Source organism: Epinephelus lanceolatus, chromosome 11, assembly GCF_041903045.1.
Source record: "Epinephelus lanceolatus isolate andai-2023 chromosome 11, ASM4190304v1, whole genome shotgun sequence".
NCBI classification, from domain to species: domain Eukaryota; kingdom Metazoa; phylum Chordata; class Actinopteri; order Perciformes; family Serranidae; genus Epinephelus; species Epinephelus lanceolatus.
This window is the reverse complement of record NC_135744.1, coordinates 6029173-6041983: the sequence shown is the minus strand read 5'-3', so window position 1 is coordinate 6041983 and position 12811 is coordinate 6029173. Positions and strand designations below refer to the sequence as shown.

Below are 12811 nucleotides of genomic sequence, written 5' to 3'. Positions count from 1 at the left end.
CCTCCTTTTTTGTAACATGGTTCAATAAGGGCTCATCGCCTGTAGTTTTACAGTTGACCTGACTATTATTTGACCATTATTTTTATTCATTGAGGAATAACATTTAATTATTACGATGTTTTAAGATTACATCTGAGTGAAGGAGTTATTGCACTCATAAACACATTAGTGCTAGCAGAGTTACAGCAACTCTTGGTACTTTGAATACAGTTGGGAAGAATGACTGGAACATATGTTCTGTGTAGCACTACAAGACTGGAGATTTACTTAATAGAGTGTCCAGCCATGATAAAGAGAAGCTTGCTTCACTTATGGTTGAGTTACACCACTGCTGTTGTTATGCTGCTTTATGAAAAACAATGTAAATGCCACTCATTTCTTTTAGACTAGCACCTATTAAAGTTTCTGAGGCACAAATCAGTGTCAGTGAAATAGGCAAATCCATGAAACAAAATTCAATGGGTACATGTTAACTTTAAGTTAATTATGCAATGTAAACCCCAATCCATCCATAACACATTTTTTTTTTTTTTTTTTTTTTTAAGTCTACACAAATGCCCCGGGTTGTCAAAATGATATAAAAGCTGGATGTTTACTTGACATAAAAATCATCCCTTGTGAGCTTGACATCATTTTTTGAGTTTTGAGTTAATTTGACGGAAATTTATAAAGCCTATTTCACCTAATTAGTTTAGGCCAATAAACAACACTTTGTGCATGTAACATATTGTGGTGTGTTGGGGCTGAATGGGTGGAGTTTTCCAGCATGCCATGAGACAATGTGTTTAAGGCCATAAGCTGACGAAAACTGTGTTTAAATGTGCTCTAAATCACTCACATTACCCATTATGCAGTGATTAATGTTTATGTATTTCACAATGGTTCTAATAGGTTACATTTAATGTTGTGGTAAAAGACATTTTGCACCATGAGTTAAGCCGTATACACAGTTAGTGACCTATGACCAGTTAGTGAAAATGAGTATATTCCCAATATGTTGATCTATTTCTATAATCCATATTGTTTGTGTGTATGCATGTACATTGTCATCCTGTTTGCTGCAGCACAGTGTCATCAGTACACTTTTACAACCACACGCCACACAAACAATACACACTGCTGCAAGTCCTCCTCTACTGTGCATGTTTAAATATGTTTTACATTAATTAACACACCCAAGAATGGATACACAGATCCCGGCTCTTATAGAGGCACTCCAATCAAGCAGCCAATAAAGTACATTAGCATTATTAGCATTAATATATTCTCTCCAGAAGACAACAAGAGAGCTGAGGCTAGATTTAAATAAACTTATAAATAATAAGGCCTATATCAATGCTACAAACAATCTTGTTTTGTTTAGCTGTCACTGTGAGATTCCTCTGTTTTTGCTTTCCTGTTAATGTGGTTTAGAAAAGGAAGAGGAGGAAAGTGAAGATCCATAAAGCCTGTGTAGAAGCAGAAGAGGGGCTGGCTTGGACTGAGACACCCCCATTGCCACACAGCACCACCACCACCCGGAGCTGCTCCAAACATGGCTGCTAACATCAAAGGCTGCCTTGTATCTCAGAGGAGCTGCTAAGGACTTTACAGCAGCTCGCCTCAGGCCTGAGCACGGGGGCTCGCACCTCCTCAGACAGCAGTGATGGATACCCGCGGGTGGGACCTGAGGAGCTGGGACAGACGGCTCAACGTAGTCTGCAGTGTCATCGTTACAGGACAGGCTGCACCAGACAGTGCAGGGCAGCTCGTGTCTCACTCGACTCAACAAATCTAGTAAGTTGTTGGTTTGGTGCCTACACCAGCTCGATTAAAAATGTCTGTATTTTGAATAATTTACTTCATAAATAGATAATACAAGCTCATTATAAGGGTGCATCAATATTCTAGTGATAAGCTGAGAGAGGAGTGAGGTGTTTTTTTTTTCCTTCTTTTTTTTTTTTTACTAGAGTTTTGGGTTTCACCCAGCAGTGATTTTCTTGCTTATTTTTCCACACCTAACAAGGTGGTGCCTTTGAGGGCTTCTACATGGTAAATAAAAAAAACAATTTGGAACAAATGTCTGTAGGGTGATCTGTAAACATCCTAAAATAAGGGTGACAAAAGAGGAAAAAAGGCAAAAAGCTTATCTCCACTTCAGTGTCAACAACATTTTCTCACAATGATTTTACTCAGAGCTTACTGGAAAATATTCTTAAAGGGGAACTATGCCGATTTCAAAAATTCATAAATGTTATTCCTATCGTCTAAGACAGTCCAAGAATATTAGTAAACATGAACAACTCTCCCAAATCCAAAAGCTACAGTAATAAAACTCACATTTGTGATGTCATATGCTATAAAGCCAAGAAGTGCTCCTCAGACATTGACATGGGGAAGACATTTTAGATGACATTGATACTCTTTTTCCTAAACCCAACCATGTATGTGTTGACTAAACGTAACCACCTGCGTTTGTTGTTGAAGGAAAAAACAATGCATGTAACAGGCTGAAGTTGACAAGGCATCTAGGACGTCATTGACCAATGCATCCACAGTACCTTGCACGTCATATCTCAATGTGGAAAGTCTATGACCAAACGTCAATAGGTGACAAGGTTGGAGTGAGAATGTGTTAGCATTTTCACCAATGTCGCACAGAACCTCTGTAATCAAGGATGTGTCATCAAAGGGTAGTGGCAAAGTCATGGATTACATTAATTAACTTCTAACTTTTTGCTTTGTCTGTATAGATATTTGTTTTCACGCACAAATCAAGCATGGACCAATTACAGACCACTACACAAGTTTTCTTCAGAAAGTACCTCAACTGACTTCTCCATCCTCTTTTTCCAACCATTAGAATATGGCACACTCACTGATGTTGTCCCTTTTGGCACTTCAGGTCAAGGACAACGTGCTATTTTTTGGTTCCAGCCCAACTTTTTGGGTTCTGAAACAACTTATGTTTGGTCAAAATATTCTGAACAGTTCAAAATTAGGTGTAGGAACCGGTTCCATATTGGTGGAAAGGGGATACAAGAGCAACAGAGGGGATGTTCTGAGAATATGGGTACATTTTATATTTCAGAACTGTGAACACTACAATAGAATAAAGCTCATTTGGGAAAAAAAGCAAAGAAACATTCTGTGTGTCCACAAAATCAGTATCCCATTCTTTGTCTATGGAGAAGCTCCAGATTTTGAACCCTGTGACATCACAAGTTTGAGACTTACTTCTCTGGTTTCTGGCTGTGAGAGAGTAGCTTGTGTTCATAAATATTGATTGAATTTTCCAAGGCCATGGAAATATTGTATTGGAATTCTTAATTTTGGCAGTGTTCCCCTTTAAAGTTTGCCTAAAAAAGTATTTTTAAAAAAATCACACTGCCTTTGATAAACAGCAATGGTTTAGGTGTACTTATTTTGACACAAAATGAAATCTCTTTTACAAAAGTGCAGTGTCCCCCTCAGTGCGATTCATTTGTATATTTGGACTTCACCAATAAGTATTAGCAAACTAGTAGTTTAATATCAAAATGAGGTCTCTACCACTTGGAGAGTGATGCTTACCTTTGAAAATGACTGTTGGCGTGAAAGAGAAATACATTATGTTTTACAATTTAAGTCCGGAACCTTACACAAAACATTTGCTGGTTTAAATGCGTTTTTTTTTGTTTGTTTGTTTGTTTCCTTTAGCCCTCTTGAGTGGTTATAACACAACACAATGACGGGAAAGCATTAGAAAGCATTCATTCATTTATGCATTCATTCATTGTCTCACCCTAATAATCAGAGTCATAAGAGGCTTGAGCTTCTGTGCACAAGTTAGAGAAACAGCCTGACTATTGGCAGTATATCAAATGCTTATTTTAAAGTCAATTTATTAAATCCAAGGAAAAAGAAATTGAGGGTGCTTCTGCTCGCCTTTGATGAGTGAAAGCATTTATTGAAGGTGCTCTTTGGTTTATGAACGACACTAAGTGAAAATTGAAGGAGGCACCCTTCAAGTGCAATTTTCAAAAGCTTTAAAGTCATGGCTAGTTTAGGAGAACATATTAAAAACAACACTAGTGCTTGTGGCCTTCATCAGCAAGAAGCACATCAAGTCAATTAGGTACAATTTCTTAAAGCTAGTGTGGGGTTAGAGAGAATATGCAAAAATTATTTCAAAGGAAAAAAGAAGTGGAAGAAAATTCAAGGGCAGGATGGTGCGCATAGCCAAAACTAGTTTGACAAGTACTCATATTTAATTTAGCAAAAGCCAAAGTGATTACCAGTTGCAAAAGAAAGTGGTGTTTCATAGTAGTGCATCATTCACCCAAGATAGACGTATACACCCTCTAATGGCAAATAAACCTCTTATGGGAGATTGAACCAACCTGTAAACAGCCCTCTTGTCAGACTCAAGCTGGGCCTGGGGGTCAAGGGTCACACTGACAGAGGTATTTCCTGCTGCAGAGGCTGCTGGGATATGGACCTGTGGGGTCTTGGTGTTCTGCTGAGTGGTGCCCGTCATCTGGGGACACAAAAAAAACAAAACAAAAACAGAACAAAATTATGTCACATTCAAGCTAACAATAAAACAGCCTACAGCTAACATGCTAGTCGCTCTGTGAGGCTGCACTTAGGCACATCAGTGCTTTGAGCTAAATGCTAATACCAGCATGCTAACATGTTTAACTCAGTACCTTTACATAACATGAGAGAAAAATTGATTTATTGTGTTATCCAGCTAAAACCGTACTAAATCCAATTTCTCAAAGTTGGACTAACACACCCAGATTTGGGAATCATATTACTAATCAGACCCAACTGGCCTAGGTGCACTGCTCATGCTCCACAGTTTCTGCCCACGACTTTAACCCAAAAGTCAAATACCATTAAATGCATAGTAGAAGAAGAGAAGAAAAAGAAAAAGTAAAGTGTACACCAAAATGTTCAGAGCTTTAAAGTTGTCTACCATGGTACCAGTTTGCAGCTAGCGAATCGTAGCTAACTTGTATGTTGATTGCTTGGTCTGTGACATAATGGGTCACAACAAAAAGGTCCAATACTAACAAGCTGAAAGGGGGTATATCACTACCTATCATGGCAGAGTGTAACATACTTTGGTCAGTAAATCAAATCCCCTCCCATGCTTATATACTTGGACAAGGACAGAAGTCCAATTAAATGGCCTAGTCAAGCTGCAGTAGCTTGACTTAACTGTGCATGTAAACGTATTGACTCTTACTGTATACCCACCTATCTGCCAAAAAGTTAGTGAAATATAGGCCTATAGGAAAGTGTGCCCACTTCCCCTTGATTACATACCCATCTACCTGGTGGTACAACTACCACTGTGTAAACCAAAATTGTAAGAGATTGGTAAGGGCTATCTTCGCAGATCAAATTGCAGAAAACACAAAGGGAGATGGAGATTTCAAATGCAGCTAGAATGACAAAAATCCATTCAGCTACTGTAGAGATATCAATATCTAAAATCAAGTAAACTTTCTTTGCCGAAAATCTGAGATTGTAGGTTTCAAGGAGTATAACAATAGTCGGTTATAAGCTGTAGGTAGGTGATTTCTACAAACTGACCCAGGGAAACATATTGAACATTTGACCTGAGGGAAAAACATTGCATAAAACCCTTTGAAAGGTCTCCTAATGTGTCATAGTCAGATGATATTGAGTTAAGTTGCATGGTACCCTGGGAGACACACTCCTGCACAGTTTAGGCTGATGGGGATGTCATCAGTTTTGCAGGTATTTTTTTCATAATTAGCCCGAAGTACTGGACAGTGGGTCACCATGTACTGTATGTCTCTATGAGTTTCATGGCAATCCATCTAATACAGTGGTTCCCAACCGTTCCAGCCACAAGGTCCAGATTTCTCTTTAGTCATTAGTTCAAAGTCCACATAGTTTTGTTTATCGAGCTTCATACTTGCATTTGGCCAAGAGGTCAAGCTAGTTTGCTTTCTCTGTCAAATAGCTGTCTGTTAGTCACTCACTCTACAGCAGAAAATGGCCTTTGCCAGTAATTCACTTCACTTAAAAAATAAAATTTGTTTTTTTACAAACTTTACAAATTTGCAAGTCATTTGCAGTCCATTCAGAATGGACCCGTGACAGAACTTTTTGACTGTGACCCACTCGTTCGGAACCACTGATCTGTTGATATTTTAGTTGTGGACCAAAGCTGTGGACCGACAGACCAACATTGCTACTAGCATGGAAATATAAATTTATAGCAGAAAATTAAAAAGAACAAAAATGAATGTCTTTTTTACAATGTATCCCTGTTTGTAAAAATGATCTAAACTGAATGGAAAAAAACTGCAAACAAACCAACCTATAATTTGCTTTTAGTTAGCTTTAGCATGGGCTTGTTTTTTCTGATGTGTGTGTGGCTGCTAACCTAAAATCAAACCATTGAGTCACTTCAAGGAATAATGTGTAAGACTTAAAAAGATTTACTGGTACGTAACAGTGAGGATTGCAGACTGCAAGTGACTAAAATTTCTGACCCTTAGAATCCCTTCAACTGTTCATTGTTCAGGAGGTTTTTACCACGAGAGGTCTTTTCTTCTCCAAAACAAACAGACCGATGATTTAAACCAGCAGAAACACCAAAAGCAGTTTCATGTAAAAAAAGAAAAAAAAAGAATCTGTGTTTTTCCATCTCTCTTATCACGGAGGTGCTTCTAATTACAGTGGCCAACTCAATAACAAACCAAATGGCCATATTTAGAGCCAGTGTTTGGTTTGTAGGCTACTGTAGAAACATGCCGATCTCCATAGACAAGGACCCGCTCCCTATTTGGATATAAACAGCTCATTCTTTCATATCACGAAAACGTGATAATTCTTAATTTTAAGTGATTATACACTAAAGAAAACATTCTAATTTTTTTCCATTTACACCAACATATAGCCCCAAAATACGACACACTGGACCTTTAAACTTGCTCACTGAACTGCTGAACGTCAGGCTAAATATGAAAATTACACGACCAAAATAACCAGTTTTTCAATTATTTAAAAATCCTAACATAAACTTCTTCTACTTCTCGTAATGAGCACACAGCTGCTTGAGAGGTGTAAGTAATTTTTTAATCACTTTTCAAAAGCAATAAGGTGCAACATGCATCTGATGCCAACAGACTACAAATGAGGATGTAGCTGGAATGAATCATTGTTGCTTGACAGGTCAGTAGCCTTGTAATGAAGCTGTTAAACACAATGACTGAGATAGGATAGATTCCGTAATTGAACAAGGCATGCTCAGGTCATATATAGATTCCTGTTAAATGATAAATATTCAATTAGGATTTAGCAACTTAACAATGTGTTCACAACCAGCCATACTGCTGAAGCATACTGTATTCCTTTGCTCTGAGGATCCACAGTACTGTTGGCTCAACATGGAATCATTATATAATCTGGTCTTTGGTATTATTTGTGCTGTAGGGTGGCCAGGGGAGTGACATGCTTTACGAACACAATCCGTTGTCTTCTTCATCCCTTCCCACCCCACTTTGGTCTTTCATTCGTTCTCTCTGAGGAAATGAGTCGAACAACCCCCCATCCCCCGCCTTTTTTTTTTTTTTTTGAGTCGTGGTGGGGTGGGAGGAAGCTTCAAGTCTTAATCCGAGCACCAAATGGGAAATAAATTAGCTTCTTCACACTTAACTAGCTCTCATTTGCATTTGCCGAGCGCGCAGACTGCAGCTCGGAAGCTCTCCCATGGCACTAATCCTCTGGGCGAAAGTAGACAGAGGTGGTGTGGACGTGGAGGAGGGTTAGGCAGTCGGATGAACCTGCTCTACCTCCCCTCCATGGGATGGTCTGCAGTGTTAGACTGAGCCTTGGTCCAGCCCTGTTAGGCTACATTAATTACACTGACCTGTTGGTGGCATCACGTGTTATGTTAAACACCGCAGGCTGGGGCTTGACCTCTTATTCTTACACTTTGACATACAGTACATATCACTCATGTCTTAATTATAAAATGCAATTCAACCTCATGAAAAATCGTTTTAATATTCCTGCAAAGACTTTTGTTTGGGACCTCAGAGACCCCAGCTGTAGAACATGGTTACATACAGTGGATGCTCTATATGTGTGATTTGAGTTAACAATAGTTTCTGCGCAGCACTACCCCTTCCAAATCCAAAATCATGTGAGTAGTCTGGATTTTTGTGATTGGACTTTTCTAACAGTTTGTTCATTAGAGCACTAAAAGGGTGTTAAACCTCTCTAAGGTCTATTCAACCCAAAACATTAGTTACACCACTATGTAAGATGACATATTGTATATTGTTTTATCAGCAAATAACTTTTTGCGTAAGGCAGTGCTCATTCTGTCCCATATATGAATTTATTTTCTCAGGATGGTGAAGGCAGGACCTGCCTTACTCTCCCTTACTTTGCCTCTGATTAGCATATCCTGATATTCTTAAGGCTTATTTCTACTCCCTTTACATAGAAAAATAGATACATCCATTTCTAACATTGTAAACAGCACTGGCCTCATACTTCTTTGCGTTCTTTATGTTGGCATAGATACAGCAATAGATGGCACTAGAGGGCGATTTTAAAAGTTTCACACAACAAACGAGGCGACGGTGAAGGAGGTTGTAATATTGTACCTTTTAACAGAGGCAGAGTTGCAGACGGTGGTGGCCTGTAAGGCCAATAAATACATTGTGGCATGTGGATGGAGAATTACTTTCGCTACATTACTGACTTGTTCCATTACGGCATTTTTTAAATGTCTTTGTGGTCTCCTTCAGTCCTATCTTGCAGGCGCAGTCGCTTCCAGCTGCCTCTCTGTCAGCTCCACTAAATGTGTACTATATTCAGAGTCTTCTGTCTATTTTGCAAGTCTTAGTGGTGCTTTTTGGAGTTGGTGTTAGACGGTGGCGTGTGGCTGCAGGCCACTCACTGGGATGAGAAAATCCATTTATCAGTCTGTAAACTCTCCTTCTTACTTCTAGCTAGCTAGCTGCTAGCGAGCCAGGTGATTTTTCAAATGTAAACATCAGTAAACATCAAGGAAGATGGAGAGACAATGGACATCAGCTGAACTAGCATTCTCCTAGCCATACAAACTTTGGAAAATAAACTCGACGACCTCCATATCAGGAACTGTAATATCCTCTGATTCCTTGAAGCTTGGCTAAATCCTGGACAGTGCCATTCAGCCAGGTGATTCTTTTTCTATATGCCGATCTGACAGAGCAGAGCACTCTGGTGAGAGAAGGAGAGTTGACCTGTACTATATGGTGAATTAGGACTGGTGTGATGGCGGGAATGTGAGGTGTTGTCCCGGTCCTGCTGTGGATCATAGCTACCTATGGCTGCAGTGCAGTGCTGCCATTTTTCTTAAGCTTTCAGAAAATGTGCACACATATGAACTAAATGAACACAGACCAACAGATGGCTTCGTCCATCTCTGTATATGTATTCAATGTTGAGTATAAATGAGCCCTTACCCTAACCCTATCCAAACTCACTCCTCTTGCCTAATCTTAACCAACACAGGTCATGCCTTTGCCATCCTAGGAAAAGAAAATTTGCACCACTTTATGTTGATGCCTAGCCAGGGAAGTGTGCAGTGCAGAGCAGTGGTGATTAGATACCCAGATAATAGTGTTTTGCTGCTAAATTATTGATCTGAGTGTCTTGTATTGCACCATCAACATCGCCAGATACGGTGTTTGGCCTTGGCGGAGGTCTGTACTCTCTGTGTGTCCTTCAAGATATTATTGTCTACTATTATCATTATTATTATTATTATTATTATTATTATTATTATAACACACAAAAGCATTGGTATCTGTGAGGAAGTAAAGCCAGTGTCATCAAAACCAAAGAGTTAACTGCAACTTTTATCTGTTTTGGCATCACTGTAATATTACTTTAGGACTACCACAGAGTCTTTCTGTTTACTACAATTTATTATCTCCCACAAAAACATTCCTAGACTTTACAGTGATTACTAGTTGGTGGGGGTAGAAGTCATTAACTTAATCGTTTTTTGCACACAAAAAAATGTTTGCCTGCTCTAAAAATCTCTTTAAATCACCCACAAAACTTAAGTTTTAAAATATGAAGTACTGCCTATACTAGCATGAAATAATCATGGCTAAATAAGCAACACTTTACATTTTAGTTAGTCCTTACTTATTAAGGCTTGAGCACAGAATGCTAACCTACTTAAACTAATTAATTGTCACAGGATAATGATCCAAACTGTTAGGTTGCTAAATTCTGATTGGTGCACAGGATTATATGAAATCACTTGTTTTCATGTGAGCCTCTTCCACAGTGCAAAGATCTACCTAAACATTTAACACTGTTCTAGCTCTGACAGAAAACCCCATCACTCACAGTAAGAACTTAAGAAAAATAAGTTTTCAGGGTCTTTAACTTTAACAGGGTCATTCTTGAGGTGTTACTATGTGTTGAGTATCGAGTGTTGGAGTTCAAACACTGAGGTAAATTCTGATGAAACCTCTGACCTGTTGGCTCTCCTGGTACGATGGTGGAGGAACGCTCTGGGTGGCCATCATTGTCACTGCAGGTGCTGGGGACACATGTTGCATCATGGGATAGCTTCACATCTAGACTGGGAAAGACACAGATAAAAAAGAGAAACATGAATCCAGTGCAAGCAGTGATTGTAAATTCTATTACAGCAGCAGCCACCAGGTGCTGCTATGATTAAATAATAGGAGATGGGATTCTAACACAACATCTCACTCTTCCCTCTCACACTTCTTCTTCCCCTTCTCCATTTACTAATTTATTTCTTTGCTCTGTCTCCCCTCAGCCTCCCTCTGCATGTGTTGCATAGAGCTGACAGAAGAGCCTGGATGATGTATTAATACTGACTGATCTAACAATGCTGCCAAGCAGAAAGAAAACAAAGCAACACAGACTCAATCATGGAGCCCTTTACAGAAATACTTTACATAGCAGCAGGTTCATAATGACACCGCAAACAAACCCGACTACTTGTTTACCAATTACAGACAGCTATGCTTGTTTACTAATTACAGTACAGCTGGCTTTAAAGCATTGCGTCTTGGTGGAGTCACCTTGGTCGTCTCTATGTGTTGGCTGCTGGTGTTGTTGTTGCGCTGTTACCAAGCCAATCAAGAGGGCTAATTAGAGCTCTTGTTGGTGGGCTAATTGCTATTGGCCGGGACCCCACAGGGCTGAGGGCTGTACCCTGTGGAACACCGCTGTAACCATCACTCCCACCCCCACTGAAGGAGCTAATTGGTTCAGGGCTATGTTATACACACATACAAACACACACACACACGCAGACCCCCCACCATTGCCCCAACTTACTATAGGCAAGCACAGCAGGTGCTCCATCCTGAAGCTACATATAACCTATGTGTATACGCTGCATGAAAATGTCCTGTAAATTAACTATTTGACCTGAGGGGGGGAGGGTGTTTGATAAATGCGAGGATAAATTTTATTAAACCTTTTATGTATCAAACTGTCCTGTTTGTAACCATTATAAAAACATAAATTTGTGTGAAAAAACACATTAGTTAAATAAAATAAAAATAAAAACTAGCCTTTAGAAAAAAAAAACTAACTGAAAAGATATTGTGTACTTACAAACTAACTCAACTAAAATTAAATAAAATGTATTTAGTTTTACTCTTTGACAATCTGATTAAATTTGTAAAGCCAAGTGCACGGGAAGGTGGGTGACAAGGGATGAAACAACACAGTGTGCTAATTGTTGGCTAATTCACCATAAGTCATGGGCTATCTGAACATTTGTTTAAAATTTTAAATAGCATAAAATGATGTGCCTGTCGGAAAATATATGAAAAAAAAAAAAAAAACACTTAAAATGTTCAAATTTAATCAGTTCCTCTGATCTGACATGACAATGTCATCACATCAGGTCAAAGTGCAAGGGTCGGGGTCAGCTTATGGATCAGCTAAACTTGGGGAGAGATTTGCGGTAGCAAGAGCTAATCAATAGTGCAGAAAGGCTGAACAGGTTGGGACAAATGGAAATTTGGAGCTGCTTTAGATCCATAAAATAATTTGGATATGAGGCACTGCGGGGGTAGATGATGGAGCAGAAACACGCGGATGCAACATTATGAGTTGCCCAGGGAACATGAACAGACGAGAAGCAAACAGACAACTGGATGTCTGCCACCATTTAAAAGGAAATATTAGAAATTTTGGCACATGCAGTCCAGAGAGAAAATCTGTCAGAAGCGAGAGAGCGCAGAAACTTTGAATTAACTGAGCCACCGACATCAGTACGTCTGCGCAGTTTTCCTGTAGCTCTTCAACCCAATCGCCAGAATAAACATAAATAAATAAATGGATGTTTTTGCAAACCACGAATATGTAATATTTTTACCTTATTATGTAGCGGATATTTTGAAACATTACGTTTCAACAATGCTGTGGTTAACATGTGGTTATGTTCAGGCACAAAAACCGCTTAATTGTGGTTAGAAAAAGACTGATTTTTGGCTTAAAACACCCACTTTTGGTGATACAATTGCCACTGGAAATTCTGCTGATGTCTTGCTAAAAAAAAACGTCTCACTCCAAGGTCGTCAAAAACTGGTACTTGGTCAGTGACTTCCAGCATTAGACACTGATGAAAAAAGCAATCCTCTCACATTGTTTAATGGTGGCTTGAAGCGTCAGGGGTACATGTGGCAGGAAAACAATAAAAGTTAAGGCATTAAAAGTGCAAGCAGGGTGGGTGGGAGAGGTGGGGGATGGGTCCAACAAACACCCACTTAAAAAATAAATAAATACATTTAAAAAAACACAG

At 39.2% G+C, this 12811-nt stretch overlaps 1 protein-coding gene across 2 annotated transcripts in view; it reads right to left on the bottom strand.

Moving 5' to 3' along the window:
- pknox2 (pbx/knotted 1 homeobox 2) overlaps positions 1–12811 on the bottom strand; it is a 152598-nt gene that overhangs the window by 50861 nt on the left and 88926 nt on the right. Inside the window, exons 3-4 of one of the 2 annotated variants that reach the window (XM_033634900.2) lie at positions 10497–10603; positions 4362–4498 (exon numbers count right to left, since the gene is read on the bottom strand). In XM_033634900.2, coding sequence (XP_033490791.1) covers positions 4362–4498; positions 10497–10583 — 224 coding nt within the window. In that variant the 5' untranslated portion in view covers positions 10584–10603. The remainder of the gene's footprint in view (positions 1–4361; positions 4499–10496; positions 10604–12811) is intronic. The other variant, XM_078172168.1, reaches the window with a different exon arrangement.